Source organism: Talpa occidentalis, unplaced genomic scaffold (genome assembly GCF_014898055.3).
Source record: "Talpa occidentalis isolate TD23 unplaced genomic scaffold, MPIMG_talOcc4v2.1 talOcc4.5, whole genome shotgun sequence".
NCBI classification, from domain to species: Eukaryota; Metazoa; Chordata; class Mammalia; order Eulipotyphla; family Talpidae; genus Talpa; species Talpa occidentalis.
In genome coordinates this window covers 114,018,706-114,035,137 of record NW_023604861.1, presented here as the reverse complement: position 1 = coordinate 114,035,137, position 16,432 = coordinate 114,018,706, and the positions used below count along the sequence as shown (strand labels likewise).

Genomic DNA, 16,432 nt, shown 5'->3' with positions numbered 1-16,432 from the left:
AATTCCACAGCGTCAAGATTTCTGTAAAAGAAATCATGCAATCTTTCAAAATTTACGTAAACAAGGAAAGAAATTAATGAAATAAATATTACATACAATCTCTTAAATTAAGGATTTTACTCATTTACAATAAAATAACCAAGTGAAGTTACAAAAGGCATATATTACTGTGAAAAGAACATACACTCATTTTGCCGATTAATAATGGCAATCATAATTTAACATAATAAAAGAATATATATCTATTGTTTTTCATCATACTTGATAAATACAGTATGAACAAAATTTTCAATGTATATACTTTTCACAAGATAATAAATAAGTTAAATATTTTTTTTCATATTGAGTTGTGGTGCAGTGGTGCGAATCAACTCAAAACAGCTAAAAATTCAGCAGTTATTCCAACAATTACAACTAAGGTCTGCCCGAGGCTTCCAGAAGGAGCAGACAAAATGGTTCTAAACTAAACATCCACTCAGTGGTGGCAATGAAAACCAGTAACCAGCATGGAACTTTGGAATGCAAGGCCTTTTTCCAGACATAAAGAGCCTTGTTTAAGAAACAACCAATGCAAGTGAAGGCTACTATCAGAAGGCATATTCTTGGTAGCATATTGGATTTTACAAGCTTATAGGTTTAGCAAAGTGGTGGCTGGCTGGTTTGTTTACACGGGTCTCAGAAGCGACACTTAGGAACTTCTTTCACGGTAAGTTTCAAGTGAGGACATGGAATGGTGGTTGGTAGCTGCTGGTGCTGGGTTGATTTTTGCTAAAGTCCCAAACTCTTCGGAGACCTAAGAAAGTTTAAGTGTTTGGTTGGTTGTTCTAGTCGCATCACAACTGCCCAGTTGTGAATATTTTGTTCATCAATACAAAAAGTTTGTTGGCTTTTTTTGCCCAACAAGAAGGAAACTCCATAATAATAATAATAAAAATAATAATAATAATAATAATAAAAAAAAAAGAGGAAACCGAAAGGGGAGGGGTAGGGAGACCCCCTTCCCAGCACAGAAGTTCGAGTCCAAGTGCTCGGTCCGGCCTGCAGTCTGCTCGTGCCTACGCAGCCCCCAACTCTTGTGCCCCCTAACCTATACCCCTAGCAGGGGGGTGAAACGGCAGGGGCGCCCACCAGCGCCCCCAGAACGGTGTTCCCTTCCTTCCTTCCTCACTGGCGCCCTCTTGCCTCAGTCATCAGAAATGGAGAGGCGGCTGAAGATGGGCAGGCGGCGGCCGGGGTCGAGGCTGGGGGACTCCGAGCCGCTGAGGCTGCCCGAGCTCAGGGAGCCGCTCAAGTAGCTGTCGCGGTCCGACAGCGAGTCCGGGGGGCTGGGGGGCGCGTCGAACACGGGCGACTCGGACAGGCGGCGCGGCAGCTGGAAGCTGAAGGGCGGCGAGGGCGGCGCGGCGCTGGCAGGGAGGGGCGTGTTGGGCGGCGCCGGGGGCTGCGCAGGGGGCACCAGGCCCTGCTGCTGCTGCTGCTGCTGCTGCTGCTGGCTGCGATAGTAGGCGGCGGCCACGGTCACCGCGGCGAAGTTGTGGGTCTGGATGGCGAGCGGCGTGATGAGGCTGCTCAGCTCCGGGCCGAAGGCGAAGGCGTTGTTGGCGCACGAGGCCGACGAGCAGGCCGCGCACTGGGCCCCGGGCGCCAGCAGGTCCTCGGCACCCCCGGTGCTGTACAGCAGCGCAGCTGCAGCGGCGGCCGCCGCCGTGGCACAGCACGTCGAGACCCCCGAGGGCGTGGAGGCCGCCGAGGCGGAGGAGCAGGAGGAGGCGGACGAGGAGGAGCAGGAGGAGGCCGAGGAGCAGGAGGGCGGCGGCGGGGTCAGCGACGTGGGGCTGTCGAGCAGCAGCGGCGAGTCGAGGCCGCCCGGGGGCTGGTGGTGGCCCGACGGGAAGCCGGAGAAGCTGAGGCTGTGGTGCAGCTTGGGCCGCGGCTCCCGCGGGAAGCCCAGGTGCAGCGCGTCGCGCGCGCTAAAGGCGCGCAGGTCCCCGGAGGCGCCCCCCGACGGCGCGGGCCGCCGCTCGTCCGCGTTGTGGATGAAGTGGCAGCGCGGCCCGTAGGGGCAGAAGCCGATGGTGTGGAAGGTGCGGCACAGCTCAGTCTTGTACTTCGGGTGCCGCGTCAGGCTGCGCAGCTCGCGGAAGCCGTGCGCGAACTGGCACTTCTCGCCGTACTTGCACGTGCCGCTCTCCTCGAAGGGGCGGCACAGCTCGGTTTTGTAGCGAGTGGAGTTAATCTGGGAGCCACCGCCCCCCTTCTGCTGCTGCTGCTGCAGGTGCAGGAGGTGCTGGCTGCGCTCGCCGTTCTCGCTGAACGAGCGATCCCGAAATTTGTTCTCCTTGTTCAGCAAGGCCGTGCCGCCGCCGCCCCCGGGGGCCTCCTTGAGGGGCCCGTAGGAGGCCGGGCCGCCCGCCGCCGCCGCGCTGCCGCAGCTGCTGCCATTAGCCGCGCCCGGGAACTTGGGCGAGCAGCTGCCGGGGCTCGGCGCGGGATGGGCGAGCGCGTGCAGGTTGCTGGCCGAGTGCCTCCCCAGGAAGCCCGGCGAGAAGCCCGAACTGGGGGCGGCCGCCACGGGCGTCCCCACCGCCTTCTTGTCCAGCATGTTGTTCAGATTGAGGTTGGCCAGGGACTTCTCCGTCTGCCGAAAGGAGGGGAGCGCAGAAGGGGTGAAGAGCGGAAAGGGTGGGGAGAGTTGGGGCGAGCTGCAGAGTTAACTTCACAGTCTCGTCTCCGTTTTTGCAGATTTCGAGTCCCCCCGCCCCCCACGCTCCTATGCACGCGCGCGAGGCAAGCTGGCCGAGGGAGGAACTGGCGGGCGGAGGCCCCCACCGCGGGCCGCGCTCGGTTTCGACATGTGATCCTCGGCGGCCGGGCGGGGCGGCTCGAACCCGGCCCGGGAAGCCCCGAGCAGCGTGGCAGCCGGCGGGCGGGAGAAACTAGCCCGCTACAGCGACTCCCCCCTGCGCTGGCTCCCCCGGCTCCCCCTCCCGCGCCCACAACACGCGAGCACACATTAGTGCACACTCCGGGGCTTCCCCTAGCCCCAAAACTCGGGGCGGCAAGGGTACCCCCAAAAGCCAAGGGCAGGAAAGCAGGGTCTGGAAACTCGAGGGGCTTCCTGCGCGCGCACGCCCTGCGCCTTCTCCGTTCCCCCGCGTACCTTGCGCAAAAAGTCGATATCGTAGAAGGCGGACAGGAGGGTGGTCGACATGTTTCTGGATCCTGGAAGGGTCGGAACCGCAGGCTGGGAGGTTCGGAGGAGCCCCGGGGAGGCGCGGCCAGGCTCGGGACACGACGAATAACGGCGAGGGCCGGGGGAGGGACCGAAAGTTTGCCGTGGGGCGAGGAGAGGGGGAGACGAAGCAGCGTGGAGTGGGGAGAGGGTGCCCGGGAGTGCGGAGTGGGGGCAAGAGGAAAGAGAAGCAAAGAGCGCCCCTCCGCGCCCCGGGGTGCCGGCCCGCCCCCCCCGCGGCGCCGACGGCAGCTCGCAGACTGCTGGAACTCGGCGGCGCTGGAGCACGCGCTCTATATACCCCGCGGTCGCCGCGGGGCGGGCCTGCCGGGGGTGGGGACAGAACGCTGACCCCGCCGGGGTCTCCAGGCAACGCCGCCAGCCGGCTCTGGGACGTCAGGCCCCGTCCTGGCCTCCGATTGGCCGCCGCCAATTTTTTTTTCCCGGGGACGGGGCGGAGAGACCTCGGGGCGGGGCGGGCGCCCTGGGCAGCATGGAGAGCCCGGCCCAGATGGGTGCTGCTGCCGGGTGGCGGCGGGAAGCAACGGCTCCGTCCTCTGGGGCCGCGCTCTTGGAAATCCCCGGCCCGTTTTAACGTGGCCAGGGCTCTGCAGCCCTAGACGTGTCTTGCCCCGCCCGCCCGCCCCTGCTGGGGAAATCGCCGAGCTTTTATCTCCTACGCTGGGTTTTATGCCGGGCGCGGGAATTGCAAACTGCAGGAGTAGTGCAAGCTGCTGCGCGACTCGGCGGTTTGCAGAGGGGGTGCCGCCGACGGGGCCCGCGGGCTCCGGGGCCGGGCGGGGTGGGTGGCGGCTCCGGCCCGAATGCACGTGGAGACGCGGCGGGGTGGGGGCGGGGGCGGCCACGCGGGCGGCCTCCGTCTCGCCCGGAGGAGCCTGGGCCGGGTTCTCCGCCCCCCCCACCCCCCCCCCGCCCAGGCTGCTGTAAACAGCGCTCGAGCGCCGGGGCCTGCCGGGCAGGGCTGCGTGTCTGAGGACAAGGCGCTGGCTTTGCTAATCACATCACAAGACCTTGAGCCGGGGCCAAAGGCGCGGAGTGGCGCGGCGCGTCTCGGGCGGGGGAGCCGGCTCCGAGGAAAGGCCGGGAGGGCCGCGCAGGCATGGAGGAGACTTCCCGCCACCTCGTCCTTCTGCTGGTCGTCCCGGCCTTCCCGGGGTTAGGGTGCAGCTGCCAGCCGAGGCGCCCCGCCCGCCGCAGCTTGGGCCCCGCGCGCCCTCCAGGGCCTTTACCTCGCTGGCCGCTGGAGGCGCTGCGCAGATGCTTAGCTTGTGGGGTGCAGGCTCGCTGCCTGCGGACGTCGGGAGGCCGGCGGGGGGCCAGGCGCCCAGGACGCGCGTGGAAGGTGCACTCTCCCACAACACTCCTGTTTCCTCCTTTGCCCCCCCCCCCACACCCTAAAACTGCGCCAAGAAATGCTCTTTGCAAACGTCCTTCCTCTGGCCGGCGCCCATTGAGGCTAAAAAGTCGCAGACAACCCCAAACAGGAAGATCTAGAGTATGGGGTGGTGCAGGGCATTGGTGCCGTGGTTGGTACATGTGCTGCTGAAAAGATGGGGTGGGCCGGCCGCTTCACACACCTGGGAACCCAGATTGTAAATGGGCCCAGTTCCCGCCAGTGACCCACATTGCCTTACAAAATGATCTTATTTCTTGCGATGTCTCCTTGTACTCCTTTCCATTCGGTGCTCATTATTTCTGAGCAAACCCAAAAGAAACGAACCGACTCTAACAGTTCCGCTTGCACGCTGTTCCCTGCGGTACTCCCCGCACACAGCACACAGCCCAGGAGCTTGTGTTGTGGACCCGGTAGGGGTGCAAGTTGGGGTTTGGGTGCTGCCCCTTAGAAGCCAAGAGATCTTCCTGCAAATCACAATCTCTTTGGTACTTGGGTTTCCTCATAAAACTAAGATCATTCCTGCTTTACTCATCTCTTACCTTTGCCAAGGTGCAAAATTTACCTGTTCAAAGCGTATAAAAGATAAACAAGCGTAATCCATTTTATTACAACAAATTGGCAAAGCATAAAAATGGAGAAAACCAGGTCTCTAGCCTTGCCAGATGAGCAGACAGCCACAGAATCATGAACACAGAGCTGAGAGACACCTGAATCTTGCACCCTAGGGCAAGAGGAGGTGAGTGCTTGACCCTTACACACTGCCTAACTAGCCCCTAGATGGGGCTGGGCAACTGTAGTGGACATTCATAGCCAAGACTACCTGAGAACCTTGACTGTTCTATTTGTTGAACTGACTCTAAATACACAAATTTTGGGGTAGTCCTAAGTATTCCCTGCGAGTGCATCAGGAGGACTCAGATATAAAACCAATGGAAACATCTGTCCCACCTGTACTTCCTGGCTGCCAAGACAAAAATCTGGGGTAATTCCCAGTCAACAGCTATGTGAACACCCACTTTGCAGGCATAGGAGGATTCTGGAGGTACCGTATAAACATGTAGTGTTGGTACAGAATACCTGCTGGTGTTAAAAAAAAGGTTTATTGTGATGAAAATGCTTTCATTTTAAATGAAGAAAGAAGGAATGCTGGCCTTTTCCACTGAATGCTGGGGCTTTTCTGAAGCCAGTTTCACAATTATTCTACTATGGTTATCACCACTTCACACCAACAAGTCCATGATTTCTCACCAGCCAGGTCTTCTCAGAACAAAAAGAAAGGACTGGCAACTTTCCACGAAGTGTGGACTACTGATGCCTAACCAGGCAGTTGATTCAGGATCACAAAAAGCACATTTTGAGCTGAACGGTGCACAAGCCACTCACGGAACCAACAACTCTTTGGATACTAAATTAACTTCTTTCCCAGCTTCATCTCATAGAGCCCTTTTCCTATACTTCCAGGGCAGTGATGCTTTTAGCATTAGGTGATTTTATTTCAAAGAGAGACATCTTATTTTTTAAATACAAACCTTTCTGTAGTAGATCTCATCACACAGAGCCCTCTCTCCTCTAAACTGTCCTGTCAGAACGTCAAACATCAATAAAATAATAAGTGACTGCTCACCTGAGAAGTATTTAAATATTTACAAATCCTAAGAGCTGGACGAAGTTTATATACTATTACTAAAATGGCTTTTTTTGATAACAAGGATGAAAAATGAATGTGGATGAGGCTATGACCCATTCAAATTATGATTTTCAAGATGACTGTGGATAACACTTATGCTGAAATCATAAATTAAAGATGGCAAGCCAATGAAAAACAGAACCTGTGGCAAAATGTATACAAGAGCGACACCTGCTGGGTGTCTGAGGAAGAGGGCCGGGCTGGGCCTCTGCAAAGGCAGAGAATCTGCAGTAAGGTTTCCAGATTAAATAGTTGAAATGAATCGATGTGTTTTCTGTCATTTTAAACGAGAATCTTCTTGTTATCGCCACCAAGAAAATGACAGTAAACAGTGTAGGCATCAAATAAATCATTTATTTGGGTTCCATTTTCCCTAGGTTCTTTCTAACACTTTTCACCTACTGGCAAAATTGGGTTTTCTAACATTCGCACACTTTTCCAGGGGATCGGATTGGCATGTGTAGGTCAATGCAGAACTTCCACATGCAGACAATAAAAACAAAATTATTTGTATGAAGTTGATCCTTGATCCTCCCAGGACTCAACATTTGGATCACATTTCTGCCTTTGCTAAATTGGAATAAATTTAGAATTCCGTCCAAATGGGCGGTCTGCCAACGAACCCAATCCCTATATCCAGCAAAAAAAAAAAAAAAAAAAGGGGGGGGGAGGGGTGGTGGTTAGGAGAAATCGTGTAAAAACCCAATGCTGTATAGTCAATTCACAGCAAATGCAAGTGGGCTATGGCTGGACATTAGAGGTCCCGGGGGAAATAAAGGCCAATTCAGGCCCACAGGTGGCCTGCACCTGGGAACAGAATAAAATTCAATGTGGTAGTCTCACTTCCTACAGTAGCTGCAATAAACCTGGCCGCCTTGAATGAGTGAACTTAAGAAAAATTCCTCAGTAGGAAGGGACAGAAGACTAGACTCAAAAAAGTGGGGGAGGCATGAAAGGGAGAAAATACTTGAATTTATCTTCAACATGTTTTCTGCAGACTTAGAGGGGGAATATCCCACCCACCCGGCCCCCAAGTCCTACTTTCTTTAACAAGCCGCCTGTGTTCTTGGAAGAATTAACTGATTTGCATCTGCAGGAGAGTCAGAAGCTCTGAGAACTAGGGTGCCCTTGCCTTCTTTTCCTTCCAGAAAGTCCAGCAGCCTCAGGCAAGCCAAAGTCCTTTCCTCCTGAATGCGCAGCCTCGTGAACTCCACCGTCTTCAAAAACTCTGCAGCTGGGGGCAGTTGTCTTAAGAACCGGGCAAGGAGGAGGTGCTGCCCGGATGCTGTGCTCTGAAGATGACGGAGTTTCTCAGGGCTTAGGGGACGCCAGCCAGACTTGGAGAGGAGGTGGAAGAGGTGCCTGCTGAGGTACTTCACGAAGATCAGGGTCTCAGCCCAGAAGTTAACTTCTTCTTTTTCAAATAGGTAGTCTTCTTCCACCTAAATCAAATGAAAAAGCCAAAAGTTTACCTTCTGGGAGACGTTACATGCTCTAATACAGACTGAGCAGAGTCCTGCAAGGCTGTACCCTCCCCCACCTGACAGAGGGCCCACTCCTGCCTGTCAACACCCATGCTTGTACACCCCCTGCTACCCTGAAGGTCACCTTCTCTTCACTTGTACTTCTCCACTGGAGAGGAATTTCCCGCCCCCCCCCCCTTAACATGACCTTTGATAAAGATGTGGTTTGTGGTTCAAAGCCAAGATATTTGGGGAGCTGGTGCTGAAAGGGAACCTCGACATGGGACTGGGCTCTAGACCTAAAGGTGCACTTAGAAATCAGAAGAGGGAGGAAGGGACATCTCAGCAGCATAACAAAGAACAAAGACTCATCAAACACAGGACACCAGTCTCTGAGGGTGAAAACAAATTTCTATAATGCTCGGCATTATCAAGGTCATTTTACCACAGACACTTTATCATGTCTGCAATGTTCCCATAAACACACTGCTTCTTGACCTCTTGACCTGCTGGGGATGCCAAAAAGGCCAGCTCAGTCAGACGCAGGTGGATATGAGTTTCAGCTCTCAAGATGCTTTGCTGCTTGTCCTGTTCCTCAGTTTCCCTATCTGTTGATTTCCCTCCTGCCTGGAAGGGGCTAATAATTTTCCTCAATCTGCAAATATGCTTCAGGGACTATGCTTCTCTGGAAATGGTTCACCTAACCATGAGGAGCCCCTGGCTGCTCCAATGTTGATTAATAAACATTTGCCGTAACTAAACTCTCAACTTCCCAGGGGCAAAAGCCTTTTCCTACTGCCCCCCCATCTGAAGGCTTCCATCAGAACCCCCAAGAGCCCGCAGGAGAGTGGCCTGACTCCTCAGGCTGCACCTACCAGGCTGCTATGGTCATTGGGAGATTTTTCTAGGCAGCTGCTCTGCCCGAGTGTCTGAGGGCATCTTCACAGGCATGTTAAATCGAAACAAGCCCACCAGCACTGCGCTAGGGTGGGTGGGACACTGCAATTCTGCCTCCCACTGCCCCAAGGTACCGGGATTACCTGATGCGAGTTTTCCACAAGGGCCACGAGGTCATCACCGTCTTCCAAGAGCCATCCTAGCAGGACTGGGAGGGCAGAGGCCAGTTGGTCCCATTGCTGGAGCAGGTCACACAGCACAGTGAGGGCCAGAGCCAGTGCGATGGAGGCATCCACCTGGCAGAAGGCAAATTCTGCGGAAAGGAGAAGGGTGAGCAATGAAGGTGCTGTTAAGGCCAGCCCAGGAGGTTCTGCAGGTTTGCACCATGAAGGGGCTCAGGTGAAATCACTGCCGCCAGCCTGTCAGGGAAACGAGGCCAGGTTCACTGAAGGTTAGCAATCCACTTTTTTTTTTTTTTAAAGATTTATTTATTTATGCATACAAGAGCTGGGGTATAGGCCAGAGATGTGGGGGGGTGGGAGTGAGAGGACCCACTAGAGACAGAGTGGGGAACAGACCAGGCAGACTAACTGAAATACACTGCTGAGGGGAGCAGTGGGCGAGACAGGAGAGGTTTGTTTCACTATGTGGGTTGCTCCCTGGCTGGCTGGGGATCGAACTTGTGCCGCAGAGGTTGCGAACTGCTTCATAATGTGGTGCTTAACCCCTTGCGCCACCAGGGAGGCCCTAGCAATCCACTTTTGAGTCCTGCTCTCCAAACAGCTAGAATGAGGCCTGAATAGGCCTGAACGCCACCATTTCCATTTCCAGTTCCCAATGTGAATAGGAAAAGCCCAGTCGACACACACTTATCTCCCCTCAGTCCTTCTGGTGTCACTGGAAGGATATCAGGAGTGTTCTGCGGCAGGACAAGGCCTGAAGTCTATTAGTTCACCCCTTCCTCTGAACGCAAACCCCACTGGGCACATGGCGTTTTATACCTATCACACCTCAGAGCAGGGCACTAGCAAACTTTTTCTTAAAGGTCCAGAAAGTATTTAAATTTGGGGGGTCTTGACCTTGAGTCACAACTGCTCAACTGCTGAAAGCTGCCTATGTAAACAACAGCCTATGGTTGTGGCTGTGTTCCTATAACACTATTTATAGTCCAATAAAATTTGATTTTATGTCATTTTAATATGTCAAGATTTAAAAAAAAATTTCCCCCCCAACTTTTAAAATGTGAAAACTATTCACAGTTCACAGGTTGTACTACAGAAGGTGGCGGGCTGTCTTACAGCGAATTCACTTTTCAGGTACCCGTCTTTCTAGCTATTTGGGGAAGGGTACTGAAAGAGCCCAACAGGGTGCAGAAAGAGGAAGTGGGTGTCTTGGGGAAACCATTGCTTATGTCACCATTTTGCCTTAGTCCTCAGTATGAGCTTGAAGGAAGCTGAGGGTGTTGACACTAATAACCCAGATCCTCCTATTCCCAACCTGGAGGTCTCAAATGTGTGACTGTAGTCCTATCGCACAGAAAATGAACCTCTCTCAGTCCATCATGCACCCATGCCTGTCTTTCTGTGACCCACATCAATTAAGACCTTGTCTTTTCCAAATCCACCTCTCCAACTCCAGAACACAGATGTGGCCCTGACCATCTGGCCCCCAAAGCGGGCTGTGCATGGTACACAGGGAGGGGACTTGGCATCTGGCATGGGCAGCTGACTTCCCAGGGTGTTGAATCAGACTTAAAAGGATGGCCTCACTGAGGATCTACGAGGTGCAGGGCCCTTACCAAGTACTCTTTCTCCAATCCTTCCAACATCCTATGGGTTGGGCATTACCATCCCTACTTCACAGGTGAGGAATTCTGAAGAATCTATTGTGTGTCCAGGGAACCAAAACAATCTGGAAAAATACAGTCAAACTGGGGGACTCATACTTCCTTATTTCAAAACATCACAAAATGACAGGAATCAAGATAGTGTGGTACTCACATAAGGATAGAGACATAGATCAATGGACTAGAACTGAGAGTCTAGAAAAAATTCTCACACTCAGGGCCAATTGTTTTTGAGAAGGGTACCAAAACAATTGGACAGAGAGAGGGGAGGAAGAACAGTTTTTTCAGTGGAGCTCGGACATCAGTGGAGCTTGGACATCAGTGGAGCTCGGACATCAGTGGAGCTCTAGGCATCCTTATGCACAAGAATGAAGTTTGACCCCTTCCTCACACCATGTACAAAAGTTAAATCAAAATATGCCAAGTACCTAAACTTAAGGGCTGAAACTTCAAAGCTCACAGAAGAAAACACAGAAGTAAATCTTGTGAACTTGGATTAGGCACTGGTTTCTGAAATATAACATCAAAAGCACAGCAACAAAACAAAGTTTGATTTCATCAAAATTGAAACCTTTTATGTTTCAAAGGACATCATTAAGAAAGTGAAAAGATGCTCTTTGCCTAGTGTAACGATGACTCATGGTCCCAAGAGGCATCTGAAGTAGGTCATATCTCCAAAGCACTGGATGCTGGATAACTTGACTAGGATGTTTGCTCTTCCTATAAGCTAAAAGAATGTCTCCTGTTCATTGTTTTCCTCAGGAATGTACCTCAGGATGCTCTGTCAGGAGATGAGATGAAGAAGATTTGCATGCACCTATTCATTAAGATTGATCGCAAGGTCTACACTACCTATCCTACCCTGCTGGTTTTATGGATGTCACCAGCATTGACAAGACCAGAGAGAATTTCTGTCTGATCTATGATACCAACGGTCACTTTGCTGTTCATCGCATTATACCTGAGACCAAGTATAAGTTGTGCAAAGTGAGAAAGATCTTGTGGGGACCAAAGGAATTCCTCATCATCCCCATGATGCTCATACTAGCTGCTAGCCTGGTCCCCTCATTAAAATGAATGAAACATTATGGGCCTCCCTGGTGGCAGAGCGGGCCTCCTGTCCACAGCCTCTGCAGTGCGGGTTCAATTCCCGGCCAGCCAGGGAGATTCCCACATGGAGCAGCAGATCTGTCTTACCCGCTGCTCCCCTCAGCAGTGCTTTTGATCTGTCTGTCTGTTCTGTTCCCCACTCTGTCTCTGGTGAATCCTCTCACCCTCCCATGCCTTTGGTCTGTACCCCAGCTATTGCATAAATTAAAAAAAAATTTAAAAAAAGCATGAATGACACATTCAGATTGATTTGGAGACTGTACAAGTTTGAAACTGGTAACCTGTACATGATGACTGGAGGTCAACTCGGTGACAGCTGGTGTGCTCACCAGCAGAAAGAGACACCTTGGTTCTTTAGATGTAGTCCATGTGAAAGATGCCCCCACAAAAGCTTTGCCACCAACCTCTCCAACATTTTTGCTATTGGCAAAAGTGAGAAACCAAGGATTTCTCTTCCCCGAGGAAAAGGTATTAATTCACCATTGCTAAAGATAGAATGGCAGCTAAACAGAGAGTGGGTGAAATGATTTCTAGGTGATATTGTTGGGTGGCAGGTCTTCATACTTAAAGTTAAGCATGGAAAGAAAAGTTAAGTGAGAAGACAACTCACAGAACTGGAGAAAATATTTGCAAATTCTACATCGGAAAAGGGATTTGTATCTAGAACATATAAATAACTCATAAAATCCAATAATAAAAAGACAACCCAATTTAAAAATGTGCAAAGGATCTGAATAGACATTTCTCCAGAGAAGATATGCAATGACTAATAAGCACATAAGATACTTAGCATCATTAACCATTAAGAAAATGTAAATCAGGGCCTCCCTGGTGGCGCAAGGGGTTAAGATGCAACCTGTGAAGCTAACCGCAGCCACTCAGCATGAGTTCGATCTCCGGCCAGGGAGCAACCCACATGGCGCAGCAGACCTCTCCTGACTCTCCCACTGCTCCCTTTAGCAGTGTGTTTCAGTCAGTCTGCCTGTTCTGTTCCCCACTCTGTCTCTGGTGAATCCTCTTGCCCCACCCCCAGCACCCCTGGCCTGTACCCCAGCTCTTGTATGCATAAAAATAAAACAAATCTTAAAAAAAAAGAAAATGTAAATCAAAAGCATGAAATGCCACTTCACATTTACTAGGGATAACTAAAATAAAGATTGATGATAAGTTTTGGCAAAGATGTGAAGAAATCAGAAAGATGTAGAAAAGCTGGAACCCTCAGCACTCTGGGAAACATCATATAATTCTTCCTACTCCTAGGCATATACCTAAGAGAAATAAAAAAATTATGTCCACACAAAAACTTGTACATGAATGTTCATAACAACATTGTTCAGGATACCCAAAAAGTAGAAACTCAAATGTTTTTAAGTAAAAATGTGGTATATCCAAACAATGGAATATTATTCTGCCATAAAAAGGAAGTAAAGATACATGCTACACCACAGATGAATTTTAAAAGAAGTCAGACACAATTAGACCACATATTCTGTTATTCTACATAAAGGACATGTCTAGATTAGGCAATCATAAACCACTCAAAGATGAGTGGTTCCAGGAAGGAGTTGGAGAATGCTGCAGACCCAGGCTTCACACATGTGTTAGATCCACTGTAACATCTGGCTTATGTCCCCTGCTAAGACACATGATCTTTCACTTCTGGGCAAGTGGACAGGCAAGTCACAGGCTTTGAGGTCATGTTGAAGTGTACTGCTTAAAATGAAAATGCCAAGATGAATTTTTCCAGATTATGGATCAAAAGCATCCAGTCTGATTCTAAAGTATCATGGGAGAGATGCCTGTGAGACTAAGGTCATTGGTCAAGTCTCCTTCCCACGAGAGGTCAAGTTAGTACAGTAAAAACTGAGTACGTGGCAGTGGATTGAATACTCCCTACTCTGAGCTCTGGAGAATCCTATTTTAGGCATTTTTGGAAACTTCCGCAATCCTACCATTAGCCAGCTCTCCATCCACCCATCCAACTAACCCACCACTTCAAGCTTTTTTCTACCCCCAAGTATTTATTAGGCACCTTGCTGGGGGTGGGATGGGGAGGGGGGAAAGGGGAACCATGAGAAACATGAGGAAAATCCCAGTCTCCCAGGTCATTCTCTCAGACAGTGAATAGTTTAGCCAGGCAAGCTGACACATAAGAATTAACAGGAAATAGTCCAAGATGGTGTATGGTGGGGACTAATTATATCATTAGTAGTAGCAATGGAAGGACAGAAAAGGGGGGGATATGGGGATTGGGAAGAGGAAGAGCTTCATGAAGGGGGAACCTGGGCAGGCAGTGCTGAAAGGCTGGGATGAAGGGGGAGCAGAGAGGTTAGCTCTGCATGCCAAGGAGTGGTGTTTGCTAGGGGACTGGAGGGGGCAGACAGGCTGGAGCAGGCCTGGGGAGGCCAAGGTAGAGTTTGATTGAATATTACTGTCTTTTTTTCTGAGCAACAATATTTTGAAGTTTCACTGGGTTATTTTCAGACAACTTCATTATTTCCAGTCTTCTCCATGGATTTCTTCACTTCCCCCCAGCAGGCAAGTGGCTGTGTTTTAGTCGTGAGAAACAAGCGTGGAGCTGAAACCAGGCGCAGTTGCTTACTCTGCCATTCAACTCTTCCTGGGGCTGCCGGAAGCCTCTCAGCCTCCTGCCTCTCCTGACCCTTCACTCTCTGCTCGTCTGGGCCATCAGAGCTGGGCTCAGAGGTGGGATTTCCAGGCAAGGCAGTCAGGGAGGGGACCTTCATGGCTATACTATCAGATGTCACTATCTCAGCCTTTACCACCAAGCAGGTCCCAGATGACCCTTGTGTGAGGCAAATAAGCCAGAGGAAGGTCTTAAGGAACAGCGAGAGGTGGCACCACCAGCTTTGAAGAACTCAGCAGGAAGTTTGGGGGAATATGGATAATTGTGGTATTAGTCTCTGTTTTTTATCTGAATATTTTAAAATTCATCAAGGAAGAGCCAGATGTGCTGGCCAGTGCTCCCAAGGGCAGCTCCAGTCCCAGCAAGCCCTGGGCCAATGCCAGGACTGGGACTATTGCCCACCCACATGCTGCTCTATGCCTGTGGCCCTCAACTACAGCCCTTCGCCCACCTCCAGCCTGACCATGGTATTAGGTCTAGAGGGGAGCTCAACTGATGCAGGCGACCCTTTCTTCTTCCTCCTTTCTCTTGTTTTTTAAGTCCTGGACACCATTACTTAAGAGACAGTACACATGGCAGCAGACCCCAACTAAACACACAGAGTTCAGGTTCTAAGGCCCAAGGGGCCCATCAGAAGTGTCTGGAAAGGGGTGCAAATGTCCATTTGCACTTCATGCAAGTCTGGAACAACTCACATGGTTTTTTAAAAATCAGGAAATGTCTCATAAAAATCCCAATTTCAGGGCCTCCCTGGTGGCGCAGCGGTTGAGTGCTGGGTTGCGAAGCTGCCCACAGCCTTTGCAGCGCGAGTTCGATCCCTGGCTGCCAGGCGAGGGTCCCACATGGCGCGCAGACCTCTCCTGCCGCCCGCTGCTCCCCTCAGCAGTGTACTTCGGTCCTTCTGCCTGCTCTGCTCCCCGCTCTGGCTCTGGTGAATTCTCTCACCCTCCCGCGCTTCTGACTGTACCCAGTGCTTGTATAAATAATATAAATAAATCTTTTAAAAAAAAAAATCCCAATTTGGAGCATCATCTGAAAATCGAAAAAGTTAGATTCTGGCCTCTTGTTCTGCACCTTAATGTGCCAACAGCTGCTGGAACAGAGTAGTGGCTGCCCGGACAGATGATATCTGTGCATCCAGCCTGGGCCAGGCGACTGGCACCCACCTCAACATGTGGCCCCGTGCACTTGGATCTGCACCTGTTCCAGGGTACTGAGGAGGGTGGTGGCCTGAAGCGAGCCCCTCCCCTTTCCAGGTGAGAACACGGGAGCCCTGACCACAGGGGCCCTGACCACAGTGCTCCTCTCTCCAGACTCCCCCGCGGCTCTCTGGGTCTTTCCACCCCTTCTACCCCTTGTGGTTTTGCTTTATTCCCCATTCCTTTGTCTGGTAGGTCTTCTTCCTCATCTTGACGCAGGCAGGTCTCTTCCTCCCCTACAGCTCAACTCAGGTCCTGTGGTCTGGTTTTCTCCAGCTCGTCAGGACTCTTCTCCGCTGCCATCTCCACAGCGCCTGGTGAGCTCACGGGAGATGAGGGAGGCACCCCACGGCTGACGCCCACACCGCTGCCCCTCTGGGACCCTTCATGGAGACAGCACTGGGCGCACAGCAGATAACCCCCTTGGTGCTTTGCTAGGCAATTTACTTAGAATTTGTGTTTCTCCAGCGGGAAAGCGCCAAGATTGCGAGAATTAGGTCATACATGTAGATAAGACTATTGTTGCCATTTTCCAGTCAAGGTTATTGAGATTTGGAGAAGTAACTTCTCCAAGATCACGAAAGCTACAAGTGGGAGAGCCAGATGTCTGACTTGGGGATCTATTTTTGACTATTTTACCGAACTGCCTGGAGGTGCTAAATATACAGAACGATGGATGCACGCGCAGGCTGATTATTTGCTGCTTGTCCTCTCAGATCCGTGTGACTTCTTCACCCTGCTCAGGGCCTGGGTTCCCTGCTGCCTGGTTTCCAGCTGGATTCATCTAACAGGAAGGGGTGCTGAGATAGTGGAGGGTAGATAGAGAGAAGGGCGTGACAGAGTAGAGCAAGGGAGAGACAAATTGGGTATTTCTTTCCTGTACCCAACACTGGCAAGACTCCAGGGTTCTAGTGGGAGCTGCCTCCCCCCATTC

The 16,432-nt window shown here is 51.4% G+C and overlaps 2 protein-coding genes and 1 pseudogene across 2 annotated transcripts in view; 1 reads left to right on the top strand and 2 right to left on the bottom strand.

Moving 5' to 3' along the window:
• Positions 1 to 819: 819 nt before the first annotated feature.
• ZFP36L2 (ZFP36 ring finger protein like 2) lies at positions 820 to 3,487 on the bottom strand. Its single transcript, XM_037528153.1, has 2 exons — positions 3,161 to 3,487; positions 820 to 2,638 (listed from the first exon to the last, which is right to left on the bottom strand). Exons 1-2 carry the CDS (start codon positions 3,209 to 3,211, stop codon positions 1,184 to 1,186), a joined length of 1,506 nt encoding a protein of 501 aa, XP_037384050.1. The 5' UTR covers positions 3,212 to 3,487; the 3' UTR covers positions 820 to 1,183.
• A 3,875-nt stretch (positions 3,488 to 7,362) lies between these two features.
• THADA (THADA armadillo repeat containing) overlaps positions 7,363 to 16,432 on the bottom strand; it is a 287,428-nt gene continuing 278,358 nt past the window's right edge. The window contains exons 37-38 of the mRNA XM_054687792.1: positions 8,840 to 9,009; positions 7,363 to 7,778 (exon numbers count right to left, since the gene is read on the bottom strand). Of these exons, the coding sequence (XP_054543767.1) occupies positions 7,383 to 7,778; positions 8,840 to 9,009 (566 nt within the window). The 3' untranslated portion in view covers positions 7,363 to 7,382. The remainder of the gene's footprint in view (positions 7,779 to 8,839; positions 9,010 to 16,432) is intronic.
• Positions 11,175 to 12,190, top strand: LOC129146933 (40S ribosomal protein S4, X isoform-like; annotated as a pseudogene).